Source organism: Trichogramma pretiosum, unplaced genomic scaffold (assembly GCF_000599845.2).
Source record: "Trichogramma pretiosum strain Unisexual culture from Peru unplaced genomic scaffold, Tpre_2.0 scaffold8, whole genome shotgun sequence".
In the NCBI taxonomy this organism is placed as follows: domain Eukaryota; kingdom Metazoa; phylum Arthropoda; class Insecta; order Hymenoptera; family Trichogrammatidae; genus Trichogramma; species Trichogramma pretiosum.
The window spans coordinates 585,747-602,835 of NW_019641699.1; the positions used below are offsets into that span (position 1 = coordinate 585,747).

At 34.4% G+C, this 17,089-nt stretch overlaps 1 protein-coding gene across 6 annotated transcripts in view; it reads right to left on the reverse strand.

Moving 5' to 3' along the window:
* Window positions 1–17,089, reverse strand: part of LOC106651214 — a 53,184-nt gene that overhangs the window by 23,690 nt on the left and 12,405 nt on the right. The window contains exon 1 of one of the 6 annotated variants that reach the window (XM_023462490.1): window positions 2,156–2,202. The exons of the other annotated variants lie outside the window; for them this stretch is intronic. Within the exon in view, the coding sequence (XP_023318258.1) occupies window positions 2,156–2,167 (12 nt within the window). The 5' untranslated portion in view covers window positions 2,168–2,202. Of the gene's footprint in view, window positions 1–2,155; window positions 2,203–17,089 lie in introns of those variants that run through there. 6 annotated transcript variants of the gene reach the window in all.

A 17,089-nucleotide genomic window follows, 5' to 3' on the forward strand; every position in this document is an offset into this window, starting at 1 on the left:
AATGATGCCTTGTAATAATGCTGCATGTAGTAAAGCTAGCATCAACGATCTCTATCTCTCAGGTATTAGAATGAAAAAAGATCATAGTAACGTTCGAGCGTCTTAACTCATTAGCAGCATTAACGACGAAAAGGCTTGATTTTTTGTTTGCTTTCGAAGCGATTTTTTCTGTAGTTTTAGGCCTTAAAAACATTTCGCACGCACCCATTTCATTGCAAAATTTAATAAGAAACTAAGCTCAGAATTTTGATTTTTTGGATAGTAAAAAATTTATAGCTATTTAGGCAAAAAATGTAAAAATTGGAGCCAAACATCAATTTCTCGATTTTTTATAGCCATATTACCGCTAAGGAATCATGATATAAACATGATCAGAGGTAATCACGACTATTGAATTTTCAAATTTTTGTTTTGTGCACTTTTTCTCTGAAGTCAATAGTTTTCGAGTAAAAAATGGCTTATGTTTTATATGAATATGAGTTATTTTTTGCTTGAAGGAGTGAAAATAACCCTGTAATATTTCGGAGTTGGCAGTTCTGATTTTTAACACAGTCAACAAAAGAGTCCCACTGCGTCCTACGCTTAGACAAATGAAAAAAAAATTAAACGAGCATCGTTGTCTTCTCCTACTGCAAAATATGCTAAAGCGATCTTGCAATAGTTACATACGTTTAACGAACTCCATACAATAGTTAATTTGTCGAGGAAGTTAACTTAGTCGTACGAGAAAGAAACTTTCATTTCGTTACGAAGAGGCGATACGACATAATGCAATAAAGGCCCGCGCAAAAGACGTGTCGAAAGCTTTTCATCGTAACATCATAATTATGAGTCGGAGGAGCGAAGAAGGCGCGTGCGAGATTCCCCTTACAAGCTTGGACGTAAGGTGAATTGTTGAAACTTGGCTGCAATGTAAATTGCAAGTAAAAGTCCACTGCTTGAAATGCACCACACGCATCAATCTATTATGCATATTTGTGCACACGCGAGCGAGAACTGATGTATGTGCAGTTCACGGATATATATTGCGTACATTAAAATGTTTCGGTAAAAATTTATTTGAGTTTAAATAACAGCCAACTAAGTTGAGTTATCAGTGCCTTTAAAAAATGAAATGAAACTGAAGCATTTCTATGGATATTCAATATTTTTATAAGATCGATTTTATTTTAGCTCTTGAAATGTGCTAGAAATTTTTAGTGCTAAAAATAGATTTAAATTAATGTCGTCTTTGTAAATATTTTTGTATGAGCGACGGAGTGGCAAATTTTCTTGGCTCGAATTTTAAGATAGCTGAGTTTTTGGCTAGAACAATGACGTCCACCTCGAAGTAAAATAACTGAACTCTGAACATTCAAATAACGCGATGCTGCGATTTTTATCTAACCCCTATGTTTCTAAAATGGCGAATTTATACCGAGCAGCGATATAAAAATTCCCTCATTTTTTATTCGGGAATGATTGACTTTATAAAAAAAAGTCATACAATGAAAAGGGTTCAAATTTGTTCAAAGAATACATGTGAATTTTTTCAGAATTTTTTTGGAACATTTTAGATTTTTTCGACAGGCCGGGAAATGGTCATATTTTGCAAAATATTCAAAGTGGTCTGAAAAATTCTGAAAAAGTTCACTCATATTCTCTAAACGATTTCAAATAAATTTTTACACTTCAAATCGTACTTTTGAGTTGATATTTAGCGCATGTGAAATAGTTTCCGAGTAAAAAATGAGGGAATTTTTATATCGCCACTCGGTACAAATTTGCCATTTTAGAAATATAGGAGCTAGATAGAAATTGCGCCAGCGCGTTTTTTGAAGGTTCAGAGAAAAAGTGCACGATTGCTTGTTATATGGGAATCCTCCGAAAGCAGGACAAGGTAGAAGATCGATTTTGAAAAAAAATTTTAAGTAAAAAAATCACGTTTTTTATTTTTAATTGCAAAATAAACGATGATAATTTTTATTCATCGCAAAAATAACAACGGATTCTGAAAGAGCATACCCAAAAACCCCCTGGGTATGGATTTTCAAGAAAATATTTCAACTTAATCTATAATTTTTTTACAATGGAAAATTCATGCACAAAACTGCACTTTTGCGAGTTAATGGGTTAAGAAAAATAATCCTATCAGAAAAACGATATGAGTACTTACACAAATAAACATGCAATGTACGAGTCAATCAGGCACATAAACTTACCTAAAACAGAAAAAAAGTAAAAGTTATGAATTATTGAATAAATGAATAGTTATCGTCAAGCTGGGAAGGAGTTCGTGGGACGCGGAGTGAACCAAACAATTGATAAATTGACTTCAAACACTGGGAAATGATAGTTTGCCATCATAAAAATTATTTGCTCATCTTATGCGGTTTTATAGTTTTTAGTATTTTGGGTTCATTAAAAATAAGACATTCATATGAAATTGATATAATCTGAATGAATAATTCAAGAACTTTCAAATGATACTTTAAACGACCATTTCAAAAATTATATAATAAAATTATAGTTGGCTATGATGATATAATAATTTGCAATGCATATGGCTGCTTTCAACAGGTTAGGTGGCACTGAATTAAAAAACAAGCGTACTGCGCCAAGTAGCACTGATTAGATTCAGAAAAAGCCACTTCATTAGGAAATTTTTTAAGGCGGCACCCGTGTCCTACTTTTCCTGAACAGATTTTAGTGAAACTTACAGAATGACATGAAAATTACAAAAATAGCACCCAGTTAAATTTTCATGACGATTAATAAGTTATTTCGAAAGATACAATGAAGTAATTGAACATGGGCCCTTTTACGAAAAAGTTTAGATATGAAGATATCTAAAAAATGACGTAAGTAAGCAACATAATCTCATAATAGAATATGAAAAACCCCCCAGGAAATCAAAATAAAATTTGAAAAATCAAATTCCAACTTTGAGACCCTGAAGATCCAAGAGGAATGATCTTAGAGGGCTGAAATTTTCAGAATTTTCCTTTTTCAATGTACTTTTCAAGAGTATCATACTTTGTTTCAATTTCATTTTTTGAACTATCAACTCGTTTGTGATATGACCCATATATATGCATTTTTTGGCGCACATTTATTTTCAGGCACTGTACATTATAAAATGTAGCTGCAAAGCTGTAGTAATACTTCCTGTTCTCAATATATATGCATGACGCGCGTCAAATGCTTTTCACACTTTACACGAACGGAAGAGATCTGTGTCGCGATGCTCAGTAACGATTTTATGAACTTTTCCGAGTTATCCACGTGCACAGTAGTTGAGTAGCCTAAAGTTTAGCTCGTGCTAGGTGCACGCGAGCTTGCCGAGAAACTTTCTCGCATTATCCCAAGTGTTATATATTAGCGAGAAGCATATACATCAAAGGTGAAAACTCTATTTGCAAGTATATCGAGTTCTTTCTGCGCGCAATTCCCGCAAGTAGCATATTCTACGCTTTCTTTACGAGTGAAATACACTAGAGACATAATAAGGACTTATGAGTTAGAAGAGCTTGTTGGCTAGTTTTAATAATGTTCAATTGCCAATGATATATGCTAGAATAACTTTGCCCTCATCTTTATCCTCGTGAAATGAAGCATACTTTGAAAAATATTTAGAGATAGATCCAGCAAAAGATATTTTGCTCAGGCGGCAAAATATCTTTTGCTAATTCACCCACTTTTGCTGGATCTACTTATAAGATTTTTTTCAACGTGTAAATTTTGAAATATTTAGGATAAAATATGCCACTGTCACAGTTTCTAAGCGAATAGCCACTAAGAATTTTTATTGAAACTTCGTTTCAAATCTATACAATCTTACGTGATCGTCGCAGCTCATTTCTCAAAAAACTACAGACTTATACCTCAAAAGATTTTGCCGCATTCAAGCATACACATACTTCATCTGTGGCTGTAAGTATGCTTATAAACGTATGACCTTTGAAGTATAAAGAAAGTCTTAGCTTGACCTTTTCCCCTGTGGTGTTAAGGAGGTTCCCATGAGAACTTTTCTTGATCCCCCGAATCCAATGGTATGTTGAGAAAATCTCGAGGTAAATGAATTCAATGAATCGTGTATTAAAAAGGGCTTGTAGTGCGTACAAATTTGAACTAGGGTTGTCGGGCCAATCAATGAACGGGTACCAGTGAATGAACATTTATGAAATATGATATTTATTTAATTTGATTATTAAATTTGTTTATTATTCGGACCGTGGGGCATAAACCCCATACGGCCCCGAGACAGATTTATACAGGTTGTAAGATTTTAAATTAACATAAAAATAATAGTAGCAATTTTTAGCATCCTTCAGCTTGAGAGATATATCATCTCCCAAGAAAAAAGAATTAATTATTTCACATCCAAAACTGGTCATCCAAAACTGGTCGAAAGCGGTCAATCACTGGTCCAAGTACCCTATTTTTATAATTTACCGAAAAAAACTAAAGTTCTGTCACGAATAATTATACAAGAATGAGAGACAAAGTTTTCTTCTTTTTGAAAGTGCGTCTTAAAAATAGAGTAACTAGTAATTGTCTCAATATTTTTGGATACCATGTTAGTTTTCAAAAATTCAATGGACCTCCTTAATGATCCTTTTGCAGTTTTATCCCTTACACATTTTGCTTAGAAAATTTGCATACTTTCATGGTAAGATGCGCATGCCACTTGCACTATATTGTCACGGGGGACGACAAGACCCCTCTCCTCTCGGCAACTCAAGCCTAATTCGCTGTCTTAAAACTTATTTACTTCCTTCCACCCACGTAACAATATACTCGATCACTTTTTTTCGAAATGTATAAAAGTGAATTTTTTTAATTATTTACATATTTTGTTGAGTTTCATAGATGCTTTTACTACTTTATATTTGCTTCTCAAAATGCCAGCGACAATACAATACAGAGTTAAGATTAATTATAATGCAGAATATTGCTTGACAAAGAGAAATTGAAAAAAAATCCACAAAATTGTATTTTATGTTTGGACAAAAAAATATTGACAATTAATGGGCTTTTGTTGCAATGACGTCAGCAGCAGGAGTAGCAGCCGAAGTTGGGACTAGTAAAAATAAAAGCAAAGATATAGTATCGAACAACATTGCGCGTGTGCGCGTACGATCACTAAGTGTGAGAGAGACGCATGCAGCTAACGCGTCTCTGTACTACAAGCCCCGCAGCAAACCTACTCAAGTAAGCAAAAAAATGGCCCACTAAATTTTTGATTAGTTTTTCACGAAATCATCACAGTGTGCGTGATCCGAATATATAACAAGCAATCATTTGCTGCTACTGTTCGTTGCGGCCTCCAATCATTTATTTATCTGCGCTCTAGATTTGCACGACCACGCCTAGGCGTGCGATATGAAGGCTTGCGCAACGCTTCAGTTACTTGCAAAAATACACTTCAAGTCTATTGTAAGTCAATCTGCGCTATAGCTAGTGCCCAAAGAGTCAAACGCGCATTATTTTCTTCAGGCGACTCTTTTCTTCAACTCTGGGCCATTCGATATCGAAGAAAAACGACAAAAGCGCGTCGAGTAAGCGGGCGTCGGACAAAGTGAATCAGCACGTACATATATCGAGAGCGACGGCAACGGCGGAAAGAAAGAAAGCGAGCTGGCAGAGCACCTCTCGCCATCCATAAAGCCGCCTGAAGCGGAGCATCGTATGTACGTATTATAAGTATAAGTAAAAGCGAGAGTGAGTTATACGTTTGCGCGTGCAGGTAATTACCCCGTGAGCTGAATACATTTACATCAAGCTCAAGTGCAGTGAGTGCAGCGCAACTCTTTCTTTTCCGCCAGAGTCGACTTTGCTGTCGCCGTCTGCGCATTTGGCTGATCTCTCAACTCAATGCTTCGCAATGTACGTACCCTACGCACTTACAGCTTCAACTGTACCGCCTATAACGAAGGCAATATTACTTTGCATTCATTTTTTGGGCTTGGCTTCCTATGATACGCTGCACTTCCATCTTTGTATAGTTTGTTCCTCTAATCCTCTTCGATCATTGTCCAATCGCAAGTCACATGTACATTTTAATGAATAGCTTTTGTGACGGATGTCTAAAACCATGCAGCCATCGATATAAAATGATATCATTTGTTATAAGTGCAGTATATTCGAATTAACAAAACATTAGCTATCATGATAAAGTTTTATAAAAAGTCTTGTTTTGAGTCGGAAAATAGTTTTAAATACAGAGCTGCTACTATCAGAGGGTTATATTATCTCAAGCAAACTTATTCACCAGGAAAATTACTCGTTTGTTGTACATTGTTTGAGTATTACAAAATTATTACAAAATTAAACTAATAATTTCACTCACGGCGTAATATAAATCCACTAAAAGAAGAATTGATATTGTTTCAAATCATCGAAAAATTGATGTTTTTCTAGACAATGGGTTTATAAGATATTTGAAACTTAGTTTTCGAAATAAATTGAATACGTAATTCTTATATAATTATAATGAATAATAAAAAATATATGGTTCCTATTCTACCAGTATGCGGGAGGGTCTCGTCACTGGATTTGAATTACATCAATTTTTAATACATTTTTTTGAGCACGTAATAAACTAAATTGATTCATATGATAAATATTTATTTCAGAATATTCGTAGGAGGACGAGCTGCCAAAGCAATCGCGACGGTTTTCTTCGTGGCACGGAGATTCGCAGAAACTGTGCCCTTGAAAACGAAAAAAAACTAAAGTGAACCAAAACTACGATTGGCTTCTACTATCGTTTTTTCTGCCCTGATCGAAAGTTCAACGCACGGTACACCTTAAATTTTTATAGCGAATGCAGCTGCCAAGGAAAAATAAATCACAATTTTTTAGGGCGAGATGCGTGGCGATTTGATAAACGGCTGCGGTAAAGCTGTTGTAATTGAAGCGATCATTTTTTGTCAAGCAAAAAGTAACAAGGATTTTTGCGATGTAAATGTAGCATATAATCATGGACTTTTAAGAGAGGTATTTGTGTTGCTTTTAGTTATAACAAGGTTCAACTAATATATGCAAGTATACATTTTTATAAAAGGTAGTGTGTGAGCAGAGAGCAATTTTTTTAATTGTCTAAATGTATATTGAACGTCATAAAATAAGATGAGAAAAAGTTGAGTCATGCGCGCTATTCTTTTATTTATAAGCTTAAATATTACACGCGCGCACGTACGCATATGTACACTAACACATTCATTGGTTTGCAGAAAGAACAATATATGCATAAAATAACATGGCACATTGGCCGTTCTATAAGAGTGTGCGCGTTCACATAGTAAGTAAGTACAAGGCATCTTAGTTCGTGAGTTCCGTGCATTATTGGCATGACAAGCGCATCACAGCAATCATTATTACCCATTCAATTTTTCGATATTGCTCACATTCATACTATTGTTTTCTACACATCTTGCGAAATGAAGTGTTGGCGCCTCGAGGCGCTTCTTTCAAGCAAAACTACTTATCAGATACGTCAGCCAAGTTTCAATGACTGTTTTTAAAGAATAAATTAACAGCCTCTGTGTGCAAAAAATTAACATTACGAAATATGTAACTGTTTGCTACAGCTTGTCTATCATACATGCGATCAATATTGGAATTTTGTGCCTCGAAATATCTTCTCAATTCTCGTCTAGATACAAAATTGACGATAAAATCGAATGCACAAACTAATCATTATCGATTGATCATTAACACATGATGCTATACCAAAAACTCGATTAGATTTCGCAATGAATATGAACGGGATTAACAATGGTACAATTTTTGCTGAGGAAATAATGCAGACAGATACTTGCATTATACAGGGGCAAATGATATAGACTATCAGTAAAAAATGGAGCCGTAAAATAACAAGTGGTTTACGGAGAAGTTATAACAACTAATGGGTTTACTGAAGACGATCCCATAAATTTAATAATTTGAAGTTCCCCACGAAGAAATTGGATTTATGTACGCGTTACTTTTCGTAGGAAGCATCGAATGAGTGTATCAGATTTTGTGTAACAAGGTAAGTGATAAGGGCAAGGTAAGCACGGATAATAAGCATTGATCAGTATATTATGTACATATATAGATTTTGTCTGGGTAGATAATTGATAGCGGGTTTTGAATATCAATAACCGTTTACAGGTGGAACGAAGCTTGGATACATTTTTTGCTCTGACCAAGTATGTATATTATGAGTAAAGTAGCAGTAATAATGAGTAAATCATACTGTTGCGTTTCAGGAGCCTCATCGGTAGTCATGGCGGACTCAGGCTGACCTGTCATAGTCTCGACTGTTTCTTGTGTGAAAGTTATCCGACATTATAAAAGGTAGGTATGTACAGCATGTATCATAACGGGAGCTTGAGGTTTTAAGCTTGTGCGTGTGCAGTCAGACCCAACTTGTACAATTCCTTACTCGTTCTCTATTACTAGTCTATAGAGCGTGCGATTCTTTGTATGTTGGATGTTGTTGTCGCCGTCGCAGCTTCAGCTGCTCGTGTTGATAATGTTATAGCCTAGACGTTAATCTATTTTTATTTTTTTTTTCATGACTGCCGAATGAACATAACTTTCCAAAACCTTAAAATGCAGGCACAAATTCTAATCGAACTATTTGAACTAATTTTTCTCGTCCCGCAACTTACCTCACGTTTTTAATGAGCATGTAAAAATCAAGAAAATACGTAAAAGATCATAAAACGTGTGAAAATATGAAGTTTTTTTCAAAAACATTAATGCTGATGAATTTCACCCCACAAATCCAATAAAATCATTAGGTTTAATATATGACGTAAAATAAAAAAGTTATATTAAAAAAACTGATAACTAGCTCAAAAAGTTGAATACAAAGCGCTAAAGCATTAATCAACTTTTGAAACAGCCGTAAAATAAATTTTTCTTTTTCATACATTCATTATTATATAATTTGATCCACTGAATCAAAAGGAATCATTAGTCTTTGCGAAAAAAGTATAACAGAAAATTCTTCATAACAAATGTTCAACAGTAAAATCACCAATCCAGATATTCTCCATAAATAAGAGATTACTAATTATAATTTCAAGTTATTCTCTTACTCTGGAAAATCGTTATTTATAGTAACAAGAAAATAGTGTAAACTATAAAAGTTTGGTAGACAAATTTTTTCCCGGTAATTTTCTTTACTCGCATCTTACATGAAATTTCATCAATCGAAAGAACTTAAGCACGGCATAATAATAACTATTTCGTCCAATCAAGTAAAAGTAAATCATAAAAGTGAAATCGACGAGAGAATATGATAAACGTTGACTAAAATAAGCTAATTCGTTGATTTCTTGTTGATTTTTGATATTTTCGATTCTGTATGCGCTCGTATCTATATAGTAAATCATACATTAGTTAAAAACTCGTATAATAGTTGTTTTCACTTCCATATCGAGGTATCACATGCTATTTGCACACACAAATATCTACCCAAGCGAAGCATTTTTTGTTGATGCAAATAAAAACGAATGCAACGTCTACATGACGTATATGTAGTTTATAATTGATAGTAAATTAATTTTGCTCCTGCTTGTAAAACATTTAGAAAGTTTATATCGAAAAAAAAATTCGCTCAAGCAGTTTCTTCTAAATTAATGACATCTATACTTTTTAAATATACATACGAAATGATAATTCGATCGAAACTCAAGAAATCTGGAAATATTGAAGTTTTCAAAGAAAAATAGTAAAGTGCTAAAATCACATTTCAAAACTCGTATACGAAGTTTTGCGCAGCGCGAAAAATTAGACTTGCAGAGGATTTTACTTGTTCAAATAAAAACATTTGAAAAGGTTACTTTTAATAAAATTGAAAAAATATTTCACTTTATGAGATTAAGTGTCATCTGCCGCAAATGTATTAAAAATCACATGAAAATGACAACGTGCACGATAACTGAGAAAGAAAAAATTGCCCTCGGATAATTTTAAAAGAAAAAAAAAAGAAAGTACAGTGTTTTAATAAGAATCATGTTATTGAAATGAAGTGGAATGGGAAAATACGAAACGTAGGGGTTTTTTCGAAAATCGAAACTTTTTTTCCGACAATTGTTGATAACTTCACAAATATTACGTCGAATTTTTCAATTCTAGTTCATTCCAAGCAGCAAAATGTAATCTTACTGATTACAGAATTGAAGTTTCAGGGCGATCTAATTCATATTTTGAAAATTTAAAAAACGTTGTTTTGAGAAAACAATTGTTAGGGGTGTGGAAGTACTCGATTTTTCGAGTTTTTTGAGCTCGACAAGTTGAGTCAGAAAAATTCGAGTACTCGCCATGTTTTCGAGTTTTAGCTAAATAAATGATTCTTTAACAAAACTTTGGATGTCCCTGTTGAATGTACATGCTCTTAAGTGTTATTTATTCACAGCGCTTGTATTTTTATACATATCGACACTTTTTACGAAAATCAACACATTTATATGTTCATCTAAATGAAAGAGTATTACTTTTCGTAAAAATCGTCGATATGTTGTATGTATAATGTATATATTGTGTAAAAATATCAGCTCTGGGAGTAAATAACACTTGTGAGCATGCGCATGCAACGGAGACGTTCATAATTTGGTTAATCCATCATTTAATTAGTTGAAACTCGAAAATATGGCGAGTACTCGAAAACAAAGAAAACTGGACTTGACCGAGTCGGGCTTTTTCGAGTACTCCCACGCCCCTTACAATTTTAGCAGACTACACAGAATGGCCAAACGATTATAAAAGAAAATTTCATGATAGTTTAATGTGAGTATAGGTGCTTTTTGTAATAAATATATTTTCTTACAGTAGATTACTTGCCTAGAGATTGAAAAACTGACAAGTCTCTGAGAGCACGAGTAATGATCAGCCGAGGTGAAGCCGAGCACGTATTCTAATATGTTAGCACACTGTCTGTGAGCGAAACTTGCGTTTTCTAACTTTAAAATGTCGTAAGAATTTCGTTTCGCGAACAAAATGTTAAAAAAGATCGTATGCAACTAGTGCAAGAGAAATATGACTCACCCTGTAGTCTTTACAAAAATCTACTTTTACGTAGTAATTATATTGTATTTTGGAAAAATTGTTGAGTGAATTTTTAGGTAGAAAATTTATTTTTTTTGCATTTAAGAGACAACATTTTGAAAATCGTTTTTATTAATCTTTTTAAATCCCCCTGAAGAATAAGAAAAGTAAACGGTAATAGGCAAATATCCTCTACATGCATTGCGTTGGAATATACGAATATAGCAATTTAATTTCGAAGACAAAAAAATCTTAAACTAGGTTCAAAATAATAAGTATTCTTGCAGGCGTGACTGCGTAATGATTTCGACTGATAAATGTACTACAGCACGTACTTATATAAAATATTGATTTATAAAAAGGTGTTTCAACACGTATAGAATTAAATATCGATTAAGCGACCAACTGTATGCATTCTATTTCTATTTTATTCGCATCGAAACTTTCAGTCAATGATAAGTGTAAATAAAAGAAGAAGACTGACGAAGATCACGAGATAAGCGTGAGCGAGATGGCGGTGCTTGCTTGAGAAACTTCTTTGCTAGCGTCGCTTTAACTAATGAAAGTTTACGTGCCACGCACAATTAAGATGACGGATAAATTTCTAAAAACGTGAACGCACGATGTATATAGTTAAACATAAAAAACATTGTTATAAGCAGCTTTATCGGTCCTGCGACAATAGGTGAAATAATGAAAGAAATAGATTGGGATAGTTGGAATCCTGGACAATGTGAGATGGAAAATGTACACAATGCACATATAGAATCTTCGCGTCAATGATGGTAGAGATACTCGCAGTTGTTCACTCTCGACAAGTGCCCGCTGTAGATAGAGCGTGTAGGGACAAATCAAAAATTAATATTATCTAACACGCATCGGGTCTACTCTCGGACGCCTTATACAACGTTCCGCACGCTGCATTACTACGTATACCTGTGTGATTATAACGAAAACGCGAGGACACGCTGGAATCGATTCAATCTCAAATTGTCACGATAGGAAATGCCTGAATGATTGCCGAAAAGTATTAGACGCGAGAGTCGCATCAACTTGGCCAAAGTTATATTAGGAGCTGGGGCACGATACCGAGTCAATCATCGCCAGAGTGATCACGAGCAATCAATCATCGCATCACAACTGCGCTATTTAAATAACTGGCTCCGATATAATCTTCACGCGCGCGGCTTTTCTAAGCTGGATACGGATAAATAGAGGTATTATACGTACGTATGAGCTTGCGAAGGTTATTTTATGGTCATTCTGCGAAGGTAATTCTGAAGGTTCGTTGGCTCCTCGCGTGAGATAGAAAGGATCGCGTCAGTCGGAAATGTTTATCGTCCACAACAGGTACGACACACGCGTTGCATACTTTGAAAAGTACACTCGAGTTATTACGAGAAACACAGCCATAAATTAGGAAATATGCGCAAACGAACGGCTGCTAGCCGCGGCAAAGAAAAAGATTGCCAACGATACGCGCAACTATACAAGCCAGCGCCAGATGTAAATAACGTTCCGAGCGTTAAGCTCAGCCGCTGCAATCTGCGACTGAGTAAGTAGGTATAATACGAGCCCCCACTGCCGCAGCGGTAGCGACTTTTTACGTAATTCTCAAGATTCAGCATTGTTGCGAGAACCTCCACTTAGAATTTACTTACACTTGCAAACGATATTCTAATTACTAACCAATATAGTGAGTATAAGCAAAGCGATAACTCCGTTTTTGCGTTCCAACTGCAATTTGAAAAAAATTTCCTTTCTCGTATCGCGTGTATATAAAGTTCAATAAACAGTTGACACACCTCCAGGCATATTGTTCTGCGGAAATAATACGTGTTGCTAATTGTCGCCGAAAAATTTTTTATTTTTAAATATAGAAAATAAGAGTCAGTATGACATGTGCATAATTAGCTTTTGAGTTGCGCTAATAAATAGGTGGATCCTCGTCGATGCGACGGATCATCTTTTTCACGGTCCCCTTGACGCTCGGATCATAGTACGGTCTCACGAATTCGTTCTCGTTGTAATCATGTCGCGCGTCCATGTCAATGGTCGTAGCGACGATCTCGAAAATGCCCGTCGTCGAGAAACCACCGCCGCTCATGCTGGTGCTCATGTCATTGGTAGTAGTACCGCTGCTCTCTGCGTTTCTGTGCATGACGTTCAAAAAAGTAAACTTTGCTGATCGATTGTACTATGAGTGAGCTAGATTCAGTGAATTTGTCTTGGCTCGTGTATACTTTCACGCAAGATGACTTAAACTTTTTACTTTTACTGTTTTTTTGCTCTTTTCATAATGATTTAGTTTTTATTTCATGGTATATTCTGCATAACGATTTAAACATTAATTTATTATTTTAAACATGTAGTTTTATAAACAATTCTCCGATTTTCTTTATGAGTTGAAAAAAATTTGTATAAGTAATCAGGCGAGGCTGAAAAAGCTCATAAGCTAAGAAATAGTAGACTAGAACATTATCCACACTCGCTAACGCACTTTCGGTATTTAAAAAAAATACTATAATAGTTCTCTATACATACGGGTAAAGTTCAGAAGTTTTTAAATAATCGTGCGTCCGTATATCACCGATCGTGACGCGCTTTTGGTATGTTATAGTACATGGTAATAAGGTCGCAAAACCAAAATTTTAGACCCCCTCCCCCCTCCTAGCCCCGTATGTTTTTCAATGCGAAAAACAACTGAAAAAATGTCCGAGTCCTACATCGGCTCATATCACCGTATCTCGATTTTCTGAATTTTTAATGATTTTATATGAAAGCTTGAAGCACTCAAAAAATCTAAAAAAATTCAAGGTTGTTTGGATTGTTGAAAAGTATTTTTATGAATTTTGTCAGATTTCTTAATTACTTCGGGGCTGCAGAATGAATATAAATAGAAAATAGACATTTATACGGAAAGTGAGGGGTAGGAGGGGGGAGGGGGGGTCTAAAATTTTGTTTATGGGACCTTTTTACCATGGACTATAACATACCAAAAGCGCGTCAAGATCAGTGACATACGTGCGCACGGTTTGGTAAAAAAATTTTATTTTGACCCATAAATATTATATATAAACTTTATTATAGTTCTATTATAGTACTATTACAGTCCTCTTTTTAGGAATCGAAATCAGAAATTTTGAAGATCCAATCACTTTTTTCAACTGTAATATATAAGATTACGTGCCTAGAGAGCGAAAAATGGAAAGCCTCAGAGCATCGACTCAAGAAAGTGCCACGTTTACTATCTGCGCACCGGCACACTGACCTCAGTCAACTTATTATACGTATTTTTAGTATCAGAATAAAGTGATTCGACAAGATTTTTAGGTTAAACATTTTTTCATAAAAAGCGCTGAAGTCTATAGCGGCAAACCCCTTGCTTTTACAAAAATAATTTTTTTAGGACGATATGGAGCTTTAAAATATATGGGAAATTTTTTTTCTGATTGTTTTCATCAAAATACATAACCTTAAATTTATTTTAGATTTTTTCAGAGAGAACGTTTAAGTGCAGAGCTACAAAACATATCTTTAACAAAAACAGATTGTAGCTGAAACTTCGAATTTTAATGAAAAATTAAGCAGTCGATAGAATATAATGCGTTTATAAGAGCGGGAGTGGGTAGCACATACACGCATTCAAGACCCATTGTGCATTCTAATATACTATTTTTATAACTATTTTTGCAGTATTTGTTTCGCAATTATTACACTTCAATTCAATGTTTCAGTCAGTAATGAAATATATTGCATCTTTACACGCAACCAAAGTAATTACACCTAATGATTTATTTATTATACATTAAGAAATTCATAAATAGAAAATTGCAACTTGAGTTGAATAAAGCATGCGAACATGAGTAAAACAAATCCTATGTTCATGTTGTTTATTGTACACGCGATTTAGGTTCGAGAAATCCGGATGGATCGTACTGGATGGACTGGATGATCGAACTCATAAGTTGCTCTCAATGAATAATTTTATGATGGATATTAAGAACTAGTGAGCTCAAGTGTTCACGTAGGGAAATTTAGGGGTCTGATAACTTTGTCCGAGATCCTGTCTATAATTATTGATGTATCAATAAAGTCTTCGCCACCTGGGGGCGTGCTGTACCTGCCATTGAAAATGAAAAAAAAATCGATACATTTTTTTACGTTAAAAATTTCTTTAGCGCCATAAAAATACTCTTTTAAAATTTTAAAACCAAATTCATAAAGGAAAAAAAGTTATGTCCGATTACGCGAAGCGACTAGCGTGCTCGATATGTGCAGAACAAAACTTCTAACGCCTTTTTGTTGAAACCATTTTTTTCAACTCTTGCCAACGATTGAGAAAAAAGTACGAGTCCAATCCTTATGTTTCATATTTTTTTTTAATCGTTACAACTTTCTCTAGAACACAAACTTCTAAAAAGTTAAAAAAATCATCCCTAATTTTTTTATGAGGGTGAACATTCACCCCGAAAAAAGCATTTTTTCAGAAAAACTCATACCAATATCATAAAAATTAAAAATATCAATTTTTTAGAGGTTTATGTTGTTGAGAAAGTTGTAACGATTAAAACGACATATGAAACATGAGGATTTGACTTAAAGATTTCTCTCAATCGTTGGCAAGAGCTGAAACGTGAATTCCAGCAAATTCTGTCTGCAGCCAACAAAATTAGTCTCAAGTCCCATAAAAAAATTTTTTTTTTGTAGTTTCATATGTAAGGAACAATAATCAAAAGGTCCGGAATGAATGAAATTTATAATTTTAAAAAAAATAAATATTTAAAAAGTGATTTTTTTACTATTTGCAATGGGAATGTCCTCTTAATCAAGTATCAATTTTCAAACTGCGCAGTCACGTACTTGTGACGATGCTTGTTTGCTGCCTTTAATACTGCATACTTGCATTCACATTTCACAGTGATTATTTCAATAATTAAACTTTCGAATCATTTCGTACTTGCTAACTTATTTGCAATAAATTGCTTGATCATTACTAAGCTGATGATTTCTATATCGGTATCAATGAACATCTATAAACTAGTTGCAATTCTGGCAACACTGAATGCATCAAAATGTGTTGCCTACATTAACATGAGGAACACTAATACAAGGCTGTTACCCATTACCTTTATTTTGTGCTATACACTATAACAGTATAATAAACTTGTGAGACTTTTTTTCCAGTTTAACTATATCGGACAGAAATTTTTGTTAATGTATCAGGCAATAACTCGAAACCTTTATAGTTATTTTCATGATAAAACCGATGTTAAGTGTATAGTAATTTTTCGAAAAAAATACAGGTAAAAAGTTTGATACGATAGAAGAAAAAAATTGATATTTTTATTTTATCACATGAAGGATGATCAATAACTTTGCAATCACAAATAGACGGGTCCACTTATTGCACTGGGTAAAAATAATTAAACGGCGTTTCGTTGTTTTCTAGACACATGAATAGATTTTTAACAAAATATTTTCAAAAATTAATTACATCAGAATCGCCTGAACACAGCTTTAAAAAGTTCAAATACATTTATGGCTTGAAGAAAGGGTTCATTGCGTCGAAAAATAGAATTTTGATGCACAATGGCGACCAATACGCTCGAGTGCGATAATCTGAGTTGATGTTACAAGATGTCGAAAAATTTTTTCCCGCTTCACTTTATACAAAAGGTGATTTAGCAAACAATACGACGCGACTACTCGCAAGTCGAAATGTAATATATTATTCACTTCACTCGACTTGTCTGCGCGCACGCAAGTGTGCGAGAAAGAGAGAAAGAGAGAGAACGAAAGAAAGAATGAAAGAGAGTTGCGCATCGAAAAAACCTTAAGTAACGACATCCGTGCGTCAAACGCAGCGTTATAATAGCTCTCTAGCAAGTAATTTTTACTCACGAGCACTGTATATATCTGCTGACAATAAGTCGTAAAATTATAGAGATTCGACGTGCACTAAATCGATGTAATTAAGATTGGCCTCAGATCGACTAGTGGCGAGTTTACTAATGTACATTACAATTTGTGAAATGGGCTCAAATTTGATTGAGATCTGTTG